The sequence below is a fragment of the Melanaphis sacchari genome, unplaced genomic scaffold, assembly GCF_002803265.2.
Source record: "Melanaphis sacchari strain LSU unplaced genomic scaffold, SCAv2.0 Contig88_pilon_pilon, whole genome shotgun sequence".
Classification (NCBI taxonomy): Eukaryota; Metazoa; Arthropoda; class Insecta; order Hemiptera; family Aphididae; genus Melanaphis; species Melanaphis sacchari.
Genome location: NW_020271625.1, coordinates 544,580 through 568,344, shown reverse-complemented (window position 1 = coordinate 568,344; position 23,765 = coordinate 544,580). Strand labels below are relative to the sequence as shown.

The 23,765-nt window shown below is 23.5% G+C and overlaps 1 protein-coding gene across 2 annotated transcripts in view; it reads left to right on the top strand.

Annotated features, from left to right (window-relative positions):
- Positions 1–23,765, top strand: part of LOC112602412 (synaptotagmin-7) — a 186,419-nt gene that overhangs the window by 139,079 nt on the left and 23,575 nt on the right. For both annotated transcript variants that reach the window (XM_025350477.1, XM_025350476.1), the window contains exon 5: positions 18,502–18,649. In XM_025350477.1, coding sequence (XP_025206262.1) covers positions 18,502–18,649 — 148 coding nt within the window. The remainder of the gene's footprint in view (positions 1–18,501; positions 18,650–23,765) is intronic.

Below are 23,765 nucleotides of genomic sequence, written 5' to 3'. Positions count from 1 at the left end.
GTTTGATATGTCTAAAGATCGTATTTACCAGTACACTGTTTCAAAAATTTAAATTTAAATTAAACCTAGTATTTTAGATAAGAAACGGTTGATTAATTAGATTATAATAACAGGATTTGGAATATCACATGTCAGAAACCTTTTTTGTTTTTAATCACGCTAACAGTGTTGTATATTTAATAAAATAGTAATCATGATAATAGTACTATTTACTTTTGCTTTTGCGTTCCACCATTCCAATGCCACAAACGTTTATAGATTACATTTTAATTTTAATTGCAACAGGATGCGTATTAATTTCACACTGTTCAGTATAATTTAAAACCGGCAGGTGACTGTGTAGATTAACGTCTAATTATTATAACGACTTGAGTCACTTATTTTGTACATAATCATGAACTAATATAAACAAGTTAACGTTTCACTTAATAATAATATATTATCACAATGCCGTGTGTCTAAAACTTTACTGTCTTATTTATTTCTGACTGCATAATAGATTGCCACAATCGGTGAACTGTTTGATATTATTATTCTGCCCACCACTAATTCTAAACCGACCACTAATAAAAACTAAGAGTAGTTATAATAAATACTGAGTGATTTTCGTGTCACTAGCGTTTATTTTTTCAGTAAATATATGATAATAAAAATATTATGATCAAAATAAAAATGTGTTTTTACGCGACTTTAAGTCGAACGGCTCATCGCATATTTTATAATTTGTTTTCTGAAATACTATTCACATTGATAACTGAATAGTTAAGTACAAAATATATTTTCAAAAATATAATTTAATATTTTTTAATTCAACTTACCATGTTTTATAATAATTATTTGAAATGTATTCTGTATCTAGTACCAACATAAATATTGACCTCTAAATTTGATACTTATTTTTTAAGTATCTCATCAATTCCGAAATAAATAAACTGCAAAACAATGTGTGTTTCAACAATTGTATTATATTCAATAACATTATTACTAAATAAAAATAAACTAAAAGTATAATAATTGTCTCTACTAGAACTTTGTGTACTTTCGATTTGTAAGGTGTATAGACATTTTCCCATTTTCCTTGTTTATACAGGTCCAAATATAGTAATGTTGGTTAATAATTGATATTATATTTACCAATCATTAATTGTTTTTGATAAATACCAGCTAATTCATTGTCGACCGTTATATTATTATTATGTTACTATAAGGTGGCCATACGTCCCGTTTAAAAAAGGATTTTCTCTTTTTCGATCATCATGTCTCGTTGTCCCGACAAATTGCGAATGAGACGCTTTTTATCCTGTTTTTAAAAAATTTTATCGATTTAATCTGGTTATTTTCATATCATTAAATAATGTTTGTAAAAAAAAATGTCAATGTATTAAAAAAATATAAAACAATTTTAATAGGAGTAGTAAATTATAATCATTATTAGGGCTGGGATTTTGATGCAAATGCATATCTTTTTTTGGTGTTTCAAAACGTTGGTTTGTAAGTATAAAATGTGTTTTGGGTGATACTGATAATTTTAAAGAAATTTTTGCATTTTTGGACTAAATCTATCTTTAATACATTTTTAAGGCATTTTTTTGACGGTTTTCTTAATTTTTAAAGCATTAACTGAGACTTTCAACAAACTACTAGTGGCACGAATAATAAATTATATAGAATGAAAAGTTATCGTCGATAACAAATATTTAATCACAGCTAGGTTTTTCTGCTAATGATTAAGAAAAAAACAGAAAAACATTCTACTATATAAGTAACGACGTATTACTAAAAAACTTTTAAAAAAAACTACACAATTCTTGTTTATTTTTAAATTTTTTTTCCAATTTTTAAGTTATAATGAATAAATTGAAATGCATTTTTATAGGTATTTTTAAAAAAAATTAAGTTATTTTTGATTTTTTTTTAAGGACATTTTTTGAGATTTTTTAGGGCATTTAAATTCAAGCCCTAATTTTATTTATTAATAATTATTTTAATAAATTGTAATTTAAATAGAATTGGAAAAAATAAAAAAAATGATCATATATTTTTATAAAAATGATCACCTTATGGTACTACGACTTTTGGCAAATAATTTTCAACCCACATTTACAAAACGCTTCCTTATCTATATCCTAGAACGCAACTTATTATTTTGAAATTTTTTTTATTTAAAACGTAAAAAATAAAAAAAAAAGGTGATATACATATTTATTAATATGTTAAAATTCAATTTAAATATAGTTTTCTGTATTTACCTGTGAGACCCTAAATTTGTGTGGGCTTTTGAACTACAGTCCATTCGGCCTTTTTCTAAATTCAGTCCCGGCTCCATTGCAATAGTAATATTCTATTTTTTTCATCACATCTGAGTTAGGTCCCAAGTATTAAGGACTAGTTGTGTCCCGGATTTTTATAGGTACTATACTAGTTTGGTCCCAGAATTTGATAGATACTACACTAGTTCTGTCCTGAATTATTTTAAGTATTACACTAGTTCCTGAATATTTTTTTTGTAAGTACTACACTATACTAACATTTTCATTTCTATTTTAACAGACTTAGGACTGCTTATGATCTATTTAGACTTTAGACCACAAGTATGGTTGAAAAAAATATTTACAGTTTTTTAAAAGATATTAAATATGCTAAGAACCAAGTATAAAACTACACACTATATAATTTAAATATAACTATATAGATAAGTGAAAAATATTAAAAATGTTAAAAACCAAGTATACAAACATATTATTTAATTTAAATATAATTATATATGTGTAAGTGAAAATATATTAAAGGTATTATAAAGAACTTTTAATATTTTTACAGACACAAAAGTGATTTATTTTTTAAAAAATTATATTAATTTATATTTTTAATACTTTTTCGCTTACACCTATATAGCTATATATATATATTATATAATATACATTTTTATACTTGGTTCTTAACATTTTTAAATTTTTTTTTTTTAACTATACCTGTGGTCTAAATAGATTATAGACAGTCCTAAGTCTGTTAAAATTAGAATGAAAATATTAGTATAGTGTAGTATTTATCAAAAAATATTGAAGAACTAGTGTTGTACTTAACATAATTCAGGACCAAACTATAATATAGTACCTATAAAAATTCGGGACCCAACTAGTGTAGCAATTTTAAATTCGGACTCAACTTGGATGCAGCCATTTTCTCACATCAAATATACACAAAGAAAAAAAGAAAAACATAAATTTGGAATTTTTATTGGTGAGATGTCATTTGCGACAAGACATTATACATGCAATTTTTAGATTATACTATAAAAGTATTTGATGCAGATTATAAAATGGGTTTCAAAATACGGCGAATTATATTGATTTTCGTTAGTGATTTTTACTATAGCAAAATTAATTATAACTTTGACAAAAAAAAAAAAAAACTATTCAATTATTACTCATTATATTATATTAATTGATCTTGAGCTGAGCTACATATTAAAAAAACGTAGCATTAAGTGTTAAAAAAAAAATAAAAATCTGTCATCGTAAGACCAAGAAGGCTTTCTATATCAGTTGCATGTGTGTTTCATGAATTGAGTTAAATAATAAATAATGTAATTATACGATGTATAAATTGAGTTAAAAATCACTATGTTTGACGAATTATGAAATTTAATTAATGTTAAAAGCTGTTGATAATCATTAGGATTTCTTTGAAATCGTTAACGCCTCGATTGTTTGGTAATTTCTTTTGAAATTCGTTTGAAAATGCAACTCATGCAACTCGCATAATATGCGATACATTATGTCATAGATAAATATTATACCACAATGTTTTAATATCTTAACATCGTACTGAATAAAATATATTTACAATCATATAATATAATATAGACGTTGCACGCACAATAATGAGTAACATTGTATCGATTATTTACGTGTTTAGTGATAAAATAATATATACACATAGGCCATAATGCAGTACATATTATAGCGTGTTTCCTGTTTTTCCGACAATGATCTCATTCCATTCAGTGAATTCGAAAACGAATTTTTCGTTTTTCAAATTTGGTACCAGCATAGAATTCATAACCGCAACTAGACAATTAATGTTTTAAATGGTATACACATTTTGAATAATTCACAGATCCACGAGAACTTTTCCGCTACTCGCAACGGCTGTCACATTTTATGACAAAATGATGATATTTAATGTGTATATACATTTATTAAGTTATCTTATTCAATCATAAATAATATACGAGTATAATATAGAACAAATACAACTTAATAAAATACAATTTGTATAACTAATTATTATTGATTGTAAATTTTATCAGTTTATAATTTTTTAATATACAATTTATTTATTGACGTATTAATAAATCGTCTTAATAACATTTATACTTGTCGGAAACCATTTTTTATTTTTTATTGAACACATAGGTATTAGAAAATTAGAAAGTATTTAAAAGTGTAAAAGTTACATTGGCCATTTCATTTTTGCTAATGTACACATCTTATACGATACACATATTTTGTTATTTATTTTCAATAATAATTTACTGAGAGAATATATCGTACCATCTTGAACACAACTATTTTAATATTATACTCAGAAGTTGTAAAATTTGAGTAATATAATAAAATAGGAATCTCGGTGAATTAAAAGTGTCATGATGTATTCATTATTGAAACAACGTGTTTTAAATTAATACATTTTGTAAATAATTATCCTTGAAAGCTTCGCACTTGAAAAAAGCAAAAAGGGTTACATTCTGAAATACACTATATAAATGCACACATAGGTGTATATGCCATGATAAAATATATTTTAAACACATATCAAATATTTTATGACGTATGGTTTGTTAAGGTCATCGAATCTATATAGTATATAGAAGTGAATATCAATACTATTATTAATAATGATATTAAGTAATAATAATATTTATTATATTATTAAAGACCGATTATTTTATCTTACCTAAACTAAGCTATAACTATTTAATAATAGAACATACGAGGAATTATTTTATTTTATTATTTTTTGGTTTTTATTAAAAACAAATACTAAAAATCATCCTAATCTAACTTCAAAGAAAATTAAAACAAAAAATTATATTCAAATGATTTTATTTATAAATTTAATGATTATTTTATATTTTGTGTTATTTATAAGAATAATAGACTATTATTTAGTAGTAAAAACTCCATAGAAGAAATAAAAAAATTAAATACTTTTATCAATATAGGAAATAAATAATTTAGTTATATTATTCTCTCAAAGTCTTAATTACGATTTGAATACGATACTTCCGACTACATTAATAAGGCATTTATTTTTTCTGATTTTTAAAATTTCAATATAATCAAAATTTATATTTTGAAGCCATAATATTATTTTAAATAACTTAAATTTTTTGTCATCTGATACAATATGTCCCGTGGCGCTAAAAACATTTTTTTTTAACCAAACTTAACCTAACCTAACTTATCCGCTTTCTTTTACTGTGAATTGTTAACCAGATGATTTTTTCAAAAATATTATGATATACTCTTCACAATGTGTTAAAACTGTACATCGATTTGGTCGTACAATATTTTATGACATTAATATACTGCATGTGGTGCAGTTTATCGCTTCTTTGCGTCATTCGCCCTACCAATAGAATAATAATTTATCAATGATCGATCTCATCCGTATGGAGTGACAACAACATTTTTTCCACAATAATAAAACTTTACGATAGAAATTTGTATATCAATACAAAAATCAAGTGTGCAGTGACACGACTTGCATTGAGAAGTAGTACAACATTTTTGTTATTGTTCAAATAAGTAAACAGAGAACTACGTGCAGAATGACTTGAATAAATGCATTACAGCATAGAATACGAGTGGTGGTATTTTCATTATCTTTCGTGTATATTTCTACAACACTCTAAAATAATATTTGTTTTCTTGTATTATTTAAATTTAAAATTGCATTCTACGTATAAATATTATTTTTTATGTTGTCAAAATGTGCGTACAGTATATACAATGCATTTAGTGTCAGTTATAATTGTATACGCCACGGGAAGAAGAGGCACTTTCACGAGTTATTTGAATATCATTTTAAAATTAATTATAAATATTATTTCATCGCATTCGAATTCAAAAACTAAATTTTACATTATTCATATTATAGTGTTCGCGTTAAAATTAAGTTTGTATTTTCAAACCATTATGACAATAATAATGGGCCTCCAAATCGGGATGTATAACAAAAACATCAAAATAATAAAATGACTAGTAAACGTATAATGGAATTAAAAAATACGATTCTGAGCTATGATGGAGAATTCTCCAAATCGTTTCCTCCTTCTTAAATCATAAAATACAATAAAGTTACCTATCATAGTAAAATATTTATGTCAAATTTCTGAATTTTGAATTGAATACAATGACGGAACTTTCAGTTGAAAAATTTAACAATTGCGCATTTGGCATCGTTAAGACTAAATTTCTCGTAAAGATGTTATAAATATAAGTAATATACAATGGTATATTATATTCAATTTATATTATTAATATTAAATTCAACTTGGATTGAACTAGAATATTACTACTTTTATTAAGAATTTATGATAAGTTTTAAAACTGCAGACGTTTTCTTTTGTCCTGAAAGTTATTGAAACATTGTGTATAATTTGAATGATCGATCTTAGTTCAATGAAGAAAATTTTCAATTTTTCCACCGTACTTTTTCATCCAAGAATTGTCGCACGATGCACGTTCTATACTTCCTGTATAGAACGGATATTATATGGTATATAAAATTATCAGTGATAAAAAAAATTCAACTAAAACTAACCTTTGACTTGTATTACGGAAATGGTTGTGGACTTAATCGAAATATATGTACATAATATAATCATTGGATCGAAGTAATATGTGCTGGAACAAAACTGTTCATGAATCTACTATGTAATATAATATTACCATAATAATATCGTTACACTCATATAATTGTGTAATACAATAAAATTTAGTAATTTATAATGTATAAATCATAAAATTAATACATATTTAAACGTGAAAGAATATAATTTATGATATATAAAATACTCAACTTCGTTCACATATTGTTTATTTGCAAATTTCTAACCACTAAGAAACTTTGATGAAATTCGGCATTAGTTATGATAAATAAATGATATAGTTTTTAAATATTATTCAATACGTATAACACGTATCTCTCATAACAATAAATATGTGTTGAATAACACGAGCTATACAATTCCGGCCTCTGTATAAAAATCAAATAGTGCATTGAGAAAAGAGAAATAACCATGATTTTCAAATGAAAAAATGAATATGGCAGAGACGCATTTAATTACAACTTTTTTTTTTTTTTTTTTTTTTTTTAATAACCAAATCGTAAAATCTATCAATATGGCGAATGAAAAGTTTTAAGTCTTCCTTTAACCTTTTGTGATACGATTTTAGATTATACTTTAACGATAATAGAGAGTGAAATTGACATCAAAAATTTAACTAATTTAATTATATTAATTTTTTTCATTAATAATTGATGAAATGCTCAGAATATCAACAATGAAAATAAATACTGTAAAGTTGAAGATCTTAATTTATGTAAATACTCTTAAATACAAGCTCATGTGTATGTAAGTAATCAAAGACTGTATAAAATAGACAAAATAGTATATATAAGAAAAAAATTACACATTTGATGATAAGTTAATCTGAAAAAACTACGCAAATATGCTGATGACTAAAGTACGTAATTATAAGAGAAAAAAAATTTATTTTTTATTTCAAAAAAGATACATTTTAATACTAAGTTAGAAGAGATTTTCACTAAAATATTTGAGTTTAGTAACATATGGTTGCAAATTGTCGGTTATAAATAATACTAAAAAGAAAATTTATGAAACTTAAGAAATGTAATACAAGAATTGTATAGAAAACTGGATATAGAGAGGATAACAAACTAAGAATTTTTAGAAAAAATGTACATTAATAGATGCGATTAGAGCAAGACGATACAATATTTTTGAGTATATCATCCAGAGATATTCAGAAAAACGGATTAGTGTTAGAAATATAAAACACACAATTAAATGAAAGATCCTTATGAGCTCTTGTAAATTACAAATTGAAAATAATACAAAGGTCAAAATCTTATAAAATCTAAACGTATAGGATGAGAAATTTACTAGAATTGGGAACTATAGTTGTAATTAATATAATAAATATACCACCAAACTCAAAATCAAGATTTAAAAACCATTTAGAACATATAGAATATGAAATAATACATTTAATCAAACCATTTGTAAGCCCAATGACCCATGTTGATCGGGATCTTAAAAAAAAAATAATAAATAAATAAATATACTATAAATAATACTCAACATATTTTTATTGGCAACTTAAGAATTTTAACTTATACTATAGATGATTGAGTATACACATAACATAAAATAAACATAATGTTTATAGCTGAAATTATATAGCTTAATATTTTACAAAAAATATTTCTATTTGAATATATTTTATTATCAATATGATTAAAATGTTATCATAAATTACTTTAATTTATTAAAAGTTTAATGTAAATTTAAAACGTATGAAATGCGTGTATATTGAAATTATTATTTTTATTATAAAATTGTATTGATCTTTATTGTCTGTAATTGATATAACTAAATGTTTTAATAAACTATTTATGTTTTTGAAATTTTTTTATACAAAAAACATTGATAAATATTAATAAATATTAAATAATAATATTGGAATAATTTTTTTATGTTTTTATTTTGATACCAATAAAAATATATTTTAAACACTAAATTTTATGTTTAAGCTTGTTAAGAATTTTAATTTAAATAATTATAGGCCGTGAAAGAAAAAAAAATGATGAAAATATTTAGAAAAATTGAGTTTAACATAATTAACAAATTGTGTTTATAAATTATAATCTTATATATGTTTCTAACATTAAATTGTAAACAGCTGTTGAATGCACTATTTTTGAATTTTAATATTTATCTAACAATAATATTTTTATAAATATCAATAAAAAGTTACAGTATCACTTTCACTAAACATATTAATTTACAATATCTCAATAATAAAACTACCAAATAAGATTTTAGAAATACATTATGATCTGTTAAATTATTTACTAATACAAATTATGGCTTTAATTTATATTACGTCGTCTCAGAATGTAAAGGTTCTAAATCAATTTTTTTGAAAAATGGGTTTATTTTGCATAATTGTTTAATGTAGTTTTTAGATTAAATTACTACTCCTTAATTTATCAAATTTCCTAATTGAAATGGGCATAGAGTTTAATAAACTTCAATATTATAAATAAAAAAAAAATAAATTATCGGATATTTAATTAAATTGAAATACTTTTTTTAAATTTAATTTACAACTTTTACAAGTTTAAAATAAATAGAATATATTTGTAACTTTAAAATTAACTTATTTTTTTCTGTTTTGACAACTTAAAACAATTATTACACTTGGCCAATTTTTTTTTATCCATGGAACGATAAAGAAATAAAAACATAATATCGAGATTAATAATTTTAAAGCAGTTATTAAATATTTGATGATATTTTTTTTAATTATTTTTGGAACACAATAGTATAGGCTGAAAAGTAAAATCAACGTCCGAAATAATCTCGAGTCCACCTAAAAAATATAAATGAAATCTGAGATATTATATAAATTGTTTCAAACAAAATACCTATATTATGAATTATGAATACGTATACTTTCCGAGTTTTTTTGCAGCTGCTACCGCATACGAATACCGCATTATACTTTCCAGAGAAACGCGATAACAAATTTTTCTTTGAGTTTTCCTCTTTGCATCAGCTATTTGCTGTGTCGGAGTTTTCCGAAAAAAAATCATACCTATACAATAATAGTCATGATAATACGTCATTTTGCAGAGAGTTATATTACTCAGATAAGTACATACTTGGCTACACGCACCCACGGAATGAAATGATGTTAGGGAAAAAAGGATCCGCATTATTATCGAATGCCGATGTGCACAATATACATAACCTATCATGAAACACATGCGCTTTTTTTATTTATTCAAAACACCAAATCGCATTTACCCGTCACACACGAAAGTGTATACAACACTGGCAGAGGTTTGCCAAGATACACTTCATTATATTATTATTATCATTATCAAAGAAAAAATAATAAATAAATTAATAAATATGTACTACAGAACCATTCCGCACAATAAATCATATGGAAAAAGAGCATGAGCATAAATTTTAAAAATTTTGGAAAAAATAAACATCTTTATTCGCTTAATAAACTAGTTTTACTATTCATTACTTAATTTTGAATTTAGTCCGAATCGGCGAATATATACTTATTGCATTATTTAATAATGAATACCTATCTGTAATTTTGTAAGGAATAAAATGACTAATATTTAGTTTGGCCAAATTTGTCACATCGTATTTTTGGGGTTGGTCTGATTGAAATACAAAATAACACTACATAAGCAATTTTAAAATTAAATTGAAATTATTTTTACTTGATTCAAGGCTTTAAGTATATTTTAATTTGACCATATTCCCGATGTCATAATTTATATTACTAAAAGTCGTTGGTTAGGATTGTACATGTAAAACAATAGTTTCCTAGATACTAGTAATACCACCAATACCATCGTATTTCCATCACGGAAGAAATTTATTTTACCACAATAATAAAATTTCGTGGGTTTTCAAAATAAGTATATATAAATTGTCACACAATGTTCAGTTAAAAATAAAAAAATAAAGAATTTAAAAAAAATGATGTACAAATTACGTTAAACAAAAATGATAATTGGTTAATAATGTTATCATTTAATTTTTGTTTGATATTAAAAAGTTTGTCATTATGTATTAAAAACGTAAAATATAAAATATAAATAAAAATATGCAGTTATTTTTTAAAGCAGGACGATTTAGTAAAATTAACATGGACATAAATTTTATATTGAACATAATATATTAAAATATATTTCAATACCTTCGCACAATTAAAAGACACCGTCCACAGCAACCTTTACAATTTAATATATTATTACAAAATACAATATTATAATCCATATAACGTAATGCATGTACGTATATTGCGTATACAGTGCGCCGTTCACATCGTTCGGCCCAGAAAAGTTTAGCACAATAAAGTCCACACGCCAGTATGGTAATATAAGATACGGATGTTATGGTTATATATTATTACCTACACATAGGTACTTCATGAAAGAGAATTGTAATAGGGTGCGTGCAAGTAGTAAACTTTTGCCGCGTTAAAGTTTCCGAATAAGTATATTATATTATAATAATATAATTTATAATATACGCGTATAGGCACTCCAAACAACACTATTGTACAAGGTTTAAAATTAATAATATATCTACACGTGATTTTTCTGTGGTATTATTCTGTGTTCAATCCTGGTGATAAACTCGTGGTTTATTGTATTAATAATCAAGTTTGTGGTGCCGAGACCGCCTGTGAACAAATGTATATATAGTGCATAATAAAAATGTGACAGGCGTGTTATAGGTACGAAGGTCGATAATATTGCTAAGGACGATGATTTTAATGGTAAACACTAGTTTTGCCGAAAATATTAATAGATTTTGGACATATGATTTTTCTTAAATATTTATTTTGAATCAGTTACAAAACTACATTAATGAAAAAAAATAAATACATTTTTGTCTTTATCACATTTTAAAGTTTTTTATTCCATTTTGAATGTCAACTTAAATATTTTAAATTTCAAATTTTAAAGTAATTTACTTTAAAATTATTACTAACTAACTGATCTTTTTTTTAATTTGAATTTTACTCATTTCAGAAATTACAAAAAAGTATTCTGCTTTGGAATATAAAAATAAAAATTTTAATCGTAATTCAAAAAAAAATAATATATATATCAACAATAGAAATTTAATTTTCTTTACACAATTTTCTCTTATTATCTACTAACTTTTAATAACGTAAAAAATATTAAAACTTTTCGGGAGAAAAAAAATGTAAAAAATCATCATGTAATTTAATTAAATTTCAACGAGAAAAAACAAAAAAACAAAACACTATAAATATGTTTGCTTTGAATCTGCTGTGTGATTAATTAAAATCACACAATATAAGTATACTAATAATGATTTAAATGTAAACATGATATTGTTATTATTAAAAAAAAAAAATAGTTTAATTTTTTTTTTTTTTTTTATTGATAATTTATTGAAATGGCTTGGTGGTGATATTTGTTTGTAATATAGCAGCTTTGTTTACTTGTAAACATAATGTGAAGAGTTCATTTATTATTATTATTATTTAATTATTAAAAAATTTAGTATTATAATATAGCTATTTTTTTATAAAACTGTAAGTATTAAAAATTAAATAAATCTTACAATAACCATTTTTAGACTTAAAATAAAAATATATACGAAGTGTGGCAATTAAATAACGAGATTTTTTAATTTTAGAACATTTATTTAATATTTACTTTGATTTATGCACACATATTTTTACAGTACACTCCTCCGAGTCTAACATACTTGATCCAACGTTTTTCCCATTTCTGGAAGCACCTCTGGAATTCTTCAGAAGTTAAACTCTTCAACACCGACGTTACTGTACGTTGAATTTTCTCTAAACTCTCATAGCAAAGTCCTTTTATTGATTCCTTCAATTTTTGAAATAGCCAGAAGTTTAATGAAGCTGTACGGTGAATGCGGGAATTTTGTTATGTTCTTATTGGTCAAAAACTGTATAACTTTTAATGTTGTGTGAGCAGACTTATTTGTCATGGTGAAGGATCCAACCTTTTTTGGCTAATTCCGGCTTCACACGAGATATTCTATAGCATAATCACTTAAGAACTTTAATGTAATATACCAAAGTTACCTATTGATCCTTGGGAAGAAATTTTCGATGCATTATACCCTCAATGTCGAAGAAACAGATGATCATTGTCTTAATTTAGTTTAGAGACATCCGGGCTTGCGTGAGACGCTTCCCTCTCTCTTCAACACATTTTACTCACGTGGTTTCGATAAGCAGTCATTAGCCATTACTAAGCACACGTTGCAATTTATAATAAATTTTGGCAAATCTTTTGCCAAATTTTATCGGAAAATTAATGACGATTAGGTTTGCTCATTTTTCATGTCACACATTTTTATACGTCACAACACTACACTACTAAATTTAAAATACCGTAGAGCACAAAACCTAACACCGATCACTATTAAACTTGGCAGATTTGTGTATAAGCTCGTGAACATTACAACAACACATTTTAAAGCTATCTATTACAAGTTTTAGTCATTAATTAAATATTATTTAATTAGTTAAATTATATATAAATATAATTTTTGTCTTACACTAAAAAATAAAAACCAAAGATGAGCGATTATAGTAAAAATAATACAATATCAAACAATGTTATACACTTGTTACACTAAAACAACTTATTTATGCTGATTATATTTAATACGCAACTATAAAATGATTATAAAATGTCTTAAATATATTATATAAATAACGTACACAGAATAAATACAATCCATATTTTATATCTATTACAAATAGCTTAAGTGTGTCCCTTTATTTTAAAATTTCCAAATTTTTATTTAGGTAACTGACATGTTTTTAATTATCATAAGAAAAAAAAATAATTACAATAACTCTCGATAAAAGTTAAAAATAAATAAATTGTGTCACAATACAGTTTTAAAAATGGCAAACATTTTAATTTATTACTTATTATATTAATTTATTATTTATATAATACAGGTTTTTCAGCAAGCATTCGCTCCTACTTATCCTTTAATTATGTATTTATCAAGATACTAGTTGTAAAGTAAAAAGTAAAAGTATACATTTTTAGATTATTTAAAAGATTTAAAGCAAAAAAAAACCATTTTAAATTATTAAATTATTTAAAATTATAATTAACATTTTCACTTTAAATTAGTAAAATTACTGGAAGATAATTTTAAACAAAAATTGAAGCATCTTAATTGAAATTTAAACAAGTACTTAGTTATTTGTTTATGATAATACTAAACATGGACATTATGGATATTATTTTAGGTACCTACTTAATACAATGATTAAATATACAAAGTTTAATATTTAATCTAGTTTTTATTGATTTGTGACAATGTTTAAAAATGTACAATAATATTGCGTATTTATATCAATATTACTGGGAGTAAGTATCTATTAATAACTAACAATAAAAAGGCGATTCCCATTTTGAAAAAAATTAAAAAATATAGTTCTGATAACTGATTTAAAAATGCTTTTTGATTTAATTTGATTCAATTCATTTTTAAAAGAATAAATGGAAATGATCATGATGGTTGAATTTGACTGTATAAACTAAAAGCATAATGTATTCTTTATAAAATAAAATATAATATAGAACATTGTAGCTCTATAAACTAAAACCCAATTAATTTTTGATATTCTTTGATTCGTTTTCATAAAATCCAGATTTGCAAGGCTGTTCAATTTGTAATACCATTCGTGTTTTAAAGTACTGATATGATTGTTTTAAAAAGTAAATTTCTCAAAGACGTGCCCTGGTATATTTTTAAAACTTCTTAAATATTTCAAATTGCTTAGCTCACCAAAAGGATTATAAGTGCTTATCATAATAGGTAAAAGTATGAGTTAAACACGAAACAAATGAATTAAAAAAAATACGTTTATAGCAGTTTCTGAAGTAAACCGACTCTTTGACTTTGATTGAACGTTATTTTATTCTGCTATTATTTACATTTTTTTAAAAATCGTCTTGATTTTATTTCAGTAACGGTTTTTTTAGTTCGTTAGATGTACGCAGTCGTAATTTTTCTTGTTGTATCTTTTTATCATCGTTTTATATTCAATATTCTAAAGTGATGTATGATACGATACAATCGAACCATAATCTTACGGCTTACAATACCTATATATTTAGTACTTAATATTACAGTAAATATCACAAATTACATTTTTTTGTAATTTATTCATAATCATTCTAAACACTAGAACTAAATAATTAAACTAATTAAATAACATTATTCAATATTTGAGTTGACCTGTCGCAAAGGATTGTAGTGTATCCAAACATAAAAAATCAGTATAGGTTCTTGTGTTTTATTTTTAAAATATGAAGAAAAAAAAATTGAAGAATTTCTTGATAACTACTTCATTTTAAAACGTGAGATTTTTGCATTAAAAATAATGGCTAAAAACCAAATAAGACTATAAAATTGTGGAAAATATCAGTTATTTGGTTTTCCAAAAAATAGCATACTTATATTTGCAATTTTAGCTAATTGATTACCTATCGTATTATTTCTCTTCTAATACAATAACGTTACTTTATAATATATGATAATGTGTTTTTTAGTTTTTTTTTAAAAAAAGTTTCACAAAATTAAAAAACATTTTTAACATATTTTTATTAAAAACATATAACGAGTTTAAAGTGTGGTTCTTAAAAGAGTAAATTTTAAAAATATATATTACCTAATCGATGTTAATATCGATAAATATTGATCTGGCCATACCATAATATTGTATACTTGTAGGATGGTCTTACAAATTAATATAATACGCAAGTGTCTACTTGTCATGAATAGGTTTCAACTCATGGCATTAAATTCAGTAACACCCCATCATACTACAATGTATTGAAATTTCCTAGAGCACATGTCTGTAAAAAAAAACAATACGATAAAATGTTTGCTTATTTTTTTGTTTATCATCATTATATTTATGTAACCATAAATGGTCTCTATAATGCAATTTACATTGATAAAAAAAAATCATTTATAGGTACCTACTACGGTTTTGGGACAATGTTTAGGTCTAAAGATACTTCAAGTTAAAGCATAATCAACAAAAATTCGTTTAAGTCTCAAAATATAATCTATGTTGTCCGGTCTAGCTTGAAGTAATCTATGAAATTTATTTTATTTTAGGCCAAAGAATATCATCCTACTTGTCAAAATCCAGAAAATAGTATATTATTTTATCCAATATGTGTTTTTCTTATACATTTCAATATTAAAAAATATTCAATTTATTAACTGTCATTTCAACTTATTGTTTATGTAATACTTGGGCTTAATAATCATTTGTAATAGTAAAAATTATTCGATATTGTTTACTAATGAAGTAATCAACAAAAATTATTTTTATTTAGTTTGAAATAAATTAAAAATTGGATATTGTAAAAGAGTTAAATTTTGAATAATAAATCATGTATAAAATTATAATGTTCACAAAGTGGGTCAGTGGGGCTATTGATTTTAAATATAATATTTATGTTTGAAAAATATATGAAACGTAATGATTTTTAATTTACTAGGAATTTTAAATTTAAAAAAATATACATACAAGATATGATAAATAGTACACATATTTTATAATTTAAAAAGTTCAATACGAAACATATTATACATTTTAGTTTTTAGTCTCTAATTATATCATCGCCAAATAATTGTTGACAATTTATGAATTTACATTATTGTTGCTAACATATTTTAATATTTTATGAAACACTAACAATTTGTAATAGTTGACTATATTAACGAATTGTATTAGATTGTATTTTAAATTTGTATAATGACTGTACATTGTCGATATTTCCTAAGCCTATAGATTACAATAAAATTATGATAACGAAAATGATCACCAAGTCGATTATTATTATTTAAATTGTTATTACTGTGTAATTTTATTCATATATATGAGTTTAGTTTATTAAAAGTTATCAGTTCATCGTTTTTGATTTAACTTTGGTAGTACATTTTTGATTACGACTGTATTTGTACAAGTTTAATTATAGTATTGTGCTTTAGTTTAAAGTAAAATAAAGAGAAAAAAAATGTTTCATAAAATTGTATAGCATAATTATAAATGTTGTATTATTTTTTAATTCGTTTACATATTAATATTATTATAGATATTTATAAAAGAACATATTAAATATGTATAAGTAATATATTTTTAAAATAAATAACAAAATATGTCTATTTTTAATGAAATTAAAAAAAAAAAACTTGCAGAATATTACTTATTTCTTAGTAAAATATCTAAGAGGTAATAATTATTATTTATAATTAATTGAACGATTACACTCGTAAAAAATCACGATAATGTTCAGATAATATACAAAGTTTCATTATTACTAGAGACAATTCAACATTATTTAAAATGGCTAAGAAATATGGTTAATAACTTGGCAAAATATTTATTATCATAATTGAATAGAAATCAACTAAAATAACAAAATACCAATATTGCTGCTAGCATATATAAATTACAATTAATATTAAATACCTATAAATAAAATAAATAATTTTTATTCAATAGTATAATGGAAAAATTTTATTTTCAAAAGTAAAATATTGTATTAATCACGAATTAAAAAACGATGTTCCCATTTAAAAAATATGTTTTTTCAAATACTTTATCACTGATCTTTGTTCGACTTAAATATTAAATCGTTTCTGTAAATAAATAACCAACTGGTGCTGATGAACATAATATATTTGTATTATACTTAATATTCAAATTTTTTTACGATAATAAACATTATTCAAAATGTCAATACATTTATAACAATAAAAATGGATAAAACAATAATTTGTATTTATTTAACGATATTAATTATTTGCATAAAATATAAAATAATAGTAGATTTATCACAAATATAAGTAAAAATATGAATTTATTAATTTTTTGTACAACCACCACACTGACATTGCCTTAATCTGTTTTCGTATCCCTTCTTTTAAGGGGATAGAAGCCCTTCCTTTAAAAGCCTCATGTGTTTTCCATAGGTAGGTACTTACCCACATGACTTCTAATGGCAAAAGTTAGGTGCCATTCATAGAATGCTATGTTAATCTAACTATTACAATATATTATATTAACATTTGATTTGATTTTATGACTTTTTTTTAAATTATTTATTATAAATTATTATAATTTAACTTCAAACTAATCTATATATTCAAATTTTATTATTTGATTATAAATTTATATTCAACTTATAAAAATTTCCTTTTTAATATTAACTACTCGTACAATAACTAAAAAAAAATAATATTTTCCTTCGATTACCTACAATATAATATAGAAAGGTTAATAATAAAAAAATAATTTAAACAAACTATAATAATAAAATGCAAATAAAATAGGGAATTTTCTAAATAAATAATTATTATTTGTTTTCGATTTGTGAGTAATAGCTTTTCAACGGTAGATAATTGGGATTTATTTTTCTCAGACTTGTACGCGTTGCAATTTAAAATGCATTTCAAAAATATTTTACTAAAAATCAAAATAAAAGAATTATTTCAAGATTATCTATTGTATGCCAATGGTGTAGTAACACAATTGTATTATTGTGTTACCCTAAATATAAATCATGACCATATTTTGTACCGTGTTACAGGCCAAAGACTTGCCGGCTATGGACTTGAGTGGTACGTCCGACCCGTACGTTCGAGTGACATTGTTACCAGACAAAAAGCACCGACTCGACACGAAAGTGAAACGCCGAACCCTAAATCCGCGATGGAACGAGACACTCTATTTCCAGGGTAGGTGTATTATTGTATTATTATAATACTGTTACGGTTTTTATTAGATTTTTTTTTTAAAACGTTTTTACTCTTGTTGATGTAATATGATTAATTTATTTTCTCAACCGTTTGGATTTTAAGGACAAAAAAGCTTTAATTAAGATATGAAACATATTTCCTCTTTTCACTGTAAACATCAGACGGAAAAAATGACATTTTTTCACACCTTTTTTTCACTTTTCTTCCCCCGCCTCTTATAAATTAATGAAAATTAAATTTAAAAAACCAAATACCTTCATTATAATCTATATCTTTCATATTATAATGCTCACTAAAGTATGTATTAACAACAAGTTAAGACTTAAAAATAATAAGTGCCTATAATAATAGAAAATTAACTTTGATTAGAAAAAATCAAAGTAAGCTTTTTTAAGAGAACTGATATTGCCCATATACCATTATTAAACAGTATAAATTGTTAGTGTATTAATAATCTATAACAATATTTTCGCGTAAATATATATTATGATTTTATATAATAATTTATAATTTAATGAAAAAAAAAAAATAAATTTAAAACAGTTTGATAACTCAAACTTCAAATTCGCTTATTCTTATTTTCACCAAAAAAAAAAAAAAAAAAATAAGTAATTAAAATTAATTACTTAGTAATAAAAGAGAAAATCCGTATTATAGTGTTTTTATAATAAACGCACCATATTAGTATAATCAAATAAAAATGGCTAAATTAATTAAAATTTTAATAAAAAACAATTAAAATAAGAAAAACATTTTCCAATAACATCATTAAGGACTATTAAATTAATATAAATTAATAAAATAAGTGAAAATAACATTATTTATCAGTATTTAACATTATTTGTTGGCAAAATAAATAGGTAGTTAATATTATCGTTTTAAACACTATAAACTAGATATTCACATTGTACGTTAAATTGGCCCTTGTCTATGTCCTATTTATTTTAAAGTTATTTTTTACTATTGAAGTAAATCATAATAGTTTTAAAAAGTTATATTTAAAAAAAAATGATTTCTAAAAACTTGAACGTGCTTCAGTAATATCCAGTATATTAAGATCGAAATTTATACTTAAGAAATAATCTTTATAATGAACATATTATTATTTTTTTTTAACTAAAAAATAAATTTGGACTACTTGGCCATTACTATATATGTAAATTTGTATTGCTTACATTTTTTTTAATTAGTTAATTACCATACTTAATTTCTAGCTAAATAACGATTTAATGATTGGTGAATATCGTTATACTCCAATATAATGCAATTTTATTGACGTTGGTAGTTTTATATAATAACATTTATAAACATTATCTATAGATAGACATTATTATTATTATTTTCAATACTGGTTAAAACCGTTAAAGATGATCAAAACTTAATAGGTTAACTTTAATTTAATAAAAATAGTGTTATTTCACTTCAGATTAATTATCTTAAATATAAAAACGTAATTATACTCAAATAAATGTGTCTGTTATAGGAAAGTTGATATAATTTGTTAGTGAGAATTCATGTCTAATAATATCTCGTATGTTTTATGCTCTCTAAATGGTTTATTTTCTCATTATTTGAAATATAAGAACATATATATTAATATATGTTGTACATTTTCAAATGTTCCCATGTATATACTTTAATATTTATACACGCTTTGTGTATATTTTCTACGACAGCTTGTAGGAAATTAATTATGTTATTTTCATATACTTTTTCCACGACGAACGAACTGTTTATCGAACGAAAAACAAAAAAAAATCCATAGAAATTATAAGTACTCGTGGCATTTTCATATTGTACTCATTGTACTCAATATTTGTACAATGTATATCAAACAGGCACATTCGTAGATTTTTACTTCCCTTTCCCCCTTAAAAGTTCCACATTTGTTTTATTTTTACTTAAATAAATAAAAAAAAAATTAATTTATATACATGAAATTCAAAAATTTAAACATTAGACGATTACTTTGCTAAAGAATAAAAAAAACCAACTATAACTCGCCATAATGTTAATATGTTATTATAATAATGTATTTTAATTTAATAATAAATCAAAACTATTCTGAAAGTAAACAATTATCAACCTATTATTACCTATATTATAATTATGTAAATATTAATAATTATAGTAATAATTTATTTTACTATCAATAATACGCAGTATAAACTACTATAAATAGACAATAGCATAAAACTAATCTTAGTGTTTTGAAAATGCCATGATGTATGTAAAATATAATGATATAAGTAAAAGATTCAAATTCTCAAAAACATATTTTTGAATTAAAAAAAAAATAATAATAAAAAAAGTATAAATATAAATTTTTATATCTAAATTTTTTTAGATTTTTGATTCCAAATAATTTTAACTTCAAATTCTCATAAAAAAAAAAAAATTGTTTTTGTATCATTAATATAGCATATTTTTTATTCATTATGTATATGTTACGGTAAATGATGTTAAATGGAAATTAACGTTATTCACCGGTTATTAACGTTATTTACCAAATATACAGTTAATTATCGTTATAAACCGGATAATCACGTTAATGACCAAATACAAAGGTAATTGATGTTATAAATCAGATATGCGCATGAATCTCAAATACTACAATTTGAAAAATTATGTAGGTACCCAGGTATTTTTAAAAATAGAAAAAATGCATTATTATTTTTTATTTATTTTTACAATTTTTACTCCCATGAAATTTAATATAACATAATTTTTCAGCCCCAAAGTAGGCACAATGCTTATTATTAATACAATTAGTCTTGCAATGACAACGTTGGTACCTTTAAGGGCCCGCAACCGAATTGTTACTAGCTACTTCCCTCAGTGTCAACTGTCTACCATTTGCTAATTTTATCACATTATTCATATCTAATAAATTTTATTTGCAAACAGCTATTTCTTGGTATGTGAAATAGTATTTAAGAAAACTATATTCCGTACCTATGAAATAATAAAACAAATTTTAATTTTAATACTATATATTTTCATTAAGAATTCACTTACAGAGTATGTATAAGCCATGTTCAACTTGGGTGACAACTGCTAGTATATTTCGCATACAATTACGAGCTCTATCAACGTTTGGTATAAATACACATACAGTTATACCTATTTCAAGCTGAGGAAACTTTTCTTTAGAAAGTTTCATCATTTCCTCTCCTTTTTTTTCTAAATTTTTTTTTTTTGAATTTTTACACGCAATACAAATATTTTCTTGACAATCATCAACAAAATATTTAAAATAATTTTAGTTTTATTTGTGTTATATTTAAAATTCGGAAATTTATCGTTAAATAATTAAGAAATATTTAAGTACCAAGTTCCAAATTTTTATCTGCGATTTCTATGATTTAATTTTCGATTTTGTCTTCTTTGATTATTTTCTTAAATCTTCCGCAATGACCTCTTTTAATTTATAATCAGATCAAAATTTCCTAAATCATACGGTTATTAACGTTATTCACTAGAAAATAACGATAATTCCCACATTTGTAGGTAAATAACATTAATAACCGGCGAATAACGTTAATTTCCGATATAACATAATTTACCGTAACATATATATATATAGACAAAATAACACACATTATCGTAAAATTAATAATTTCATTTCTTCGCTCAGAATCTAAAATAAATATTGTAATATGAAAAAAAAAATATCAAATTTAATCTGACTACTTGATCGAGTTTAAAATATGTATTCCATTATCATTACAATATTTTGAATTTATTTCTCGCATTATTATAGGCATACATTAATCATATCGATTGTAAAGCTTTAAAATTATTAAGTTTAATAAAGATATATGATATGGAATTTAAACTCATTAGCTCTATTTTAAGTCTCTATTACGTGAGATAGTTATAAACCAATAGTCAAGTACAGTCCTTTTATCTGGAAACCTTACACAGCAGTGCACTGCAATCAAATTGAACATGTTCAAAATTAGTTTTTAAACTTTGTTGGATTCAATCCAAACATTCCTTATTTTCACATCCAGTTCTCCATAAGCTAGATCAAAAGTCTTTAAAACAGTGATTTTCAATTGGTGTGCCGTAAGTTTTTGAAAGGTTTTTTTATATTAATAATTATTATTAATACATAATATAATGAAACATGTAATAAAAAACAAATTATAAATTGAATAATATTATTAATGGATAATAAAGTACAGCTGTATTTACCTCATTTGGTGTAAAAAATTAATTAACGATATTATGAAAAAAAAAACAATAAGTTATTTATTATTAAGACATATGCCGTAAAAATTATGTAAAAAGCACGGTGAACAGTTTTTGTCTTTTTAAAAAGGATCGAAAACCACTTAAAACCGATTAAAAATTTGTGATTATGTCACTTTTTTATAACATTGATTTTCCTCCTACCCTTCAGCATATTATAATTTTAAAGTTCCTGTATACCATACTCGAAACATTGCACCTTTTCTAATTTTATTTTTTTTGTCGTATGACGATTATCTAATAAACAACCAGACAACCATCCGTTGCCAAAGACTGGGCGATTTAGACGCCTTCACTTTCGTAAATAATTTAACTTTATTGGTAGGTAATTTATTTTGATTTCACTTATTTATCAGTTTACTGCCTATGAAAAATTGTTTAAAAACAATATATATAAAATATTATTGCAATAAAAATATACATAGTACCTTTATTAATTAAAAATTACATCGAATATAATTGAGAACAAATAAAACGCAATATAATAGTACCTATAATAAAACATTAAACATTATATATTAACAAATTCAAATTACAGATGTTATTAATAGAATATTACCATCATGATTAATATTAATTATATGTAATAGAAGAAATATATAAACACCAAGAGAATATAATAGCTTTACGTCAAAAAAAAAAAAAAAAATTCTGAAACCTTTAACTGAGTTCAATGAAAACTAATAAAGTTGTTTAAACTGTAATTGAAAAACAAGTTTTAATTTACTCTAAGATACACGGTTGTTTTTTTTTTTAATTCGATAAACATCACCATTTTGATAATTTTAATGACAATAATAAAACATTATGTTAAAATATACTCAAGGAATTGTATTAT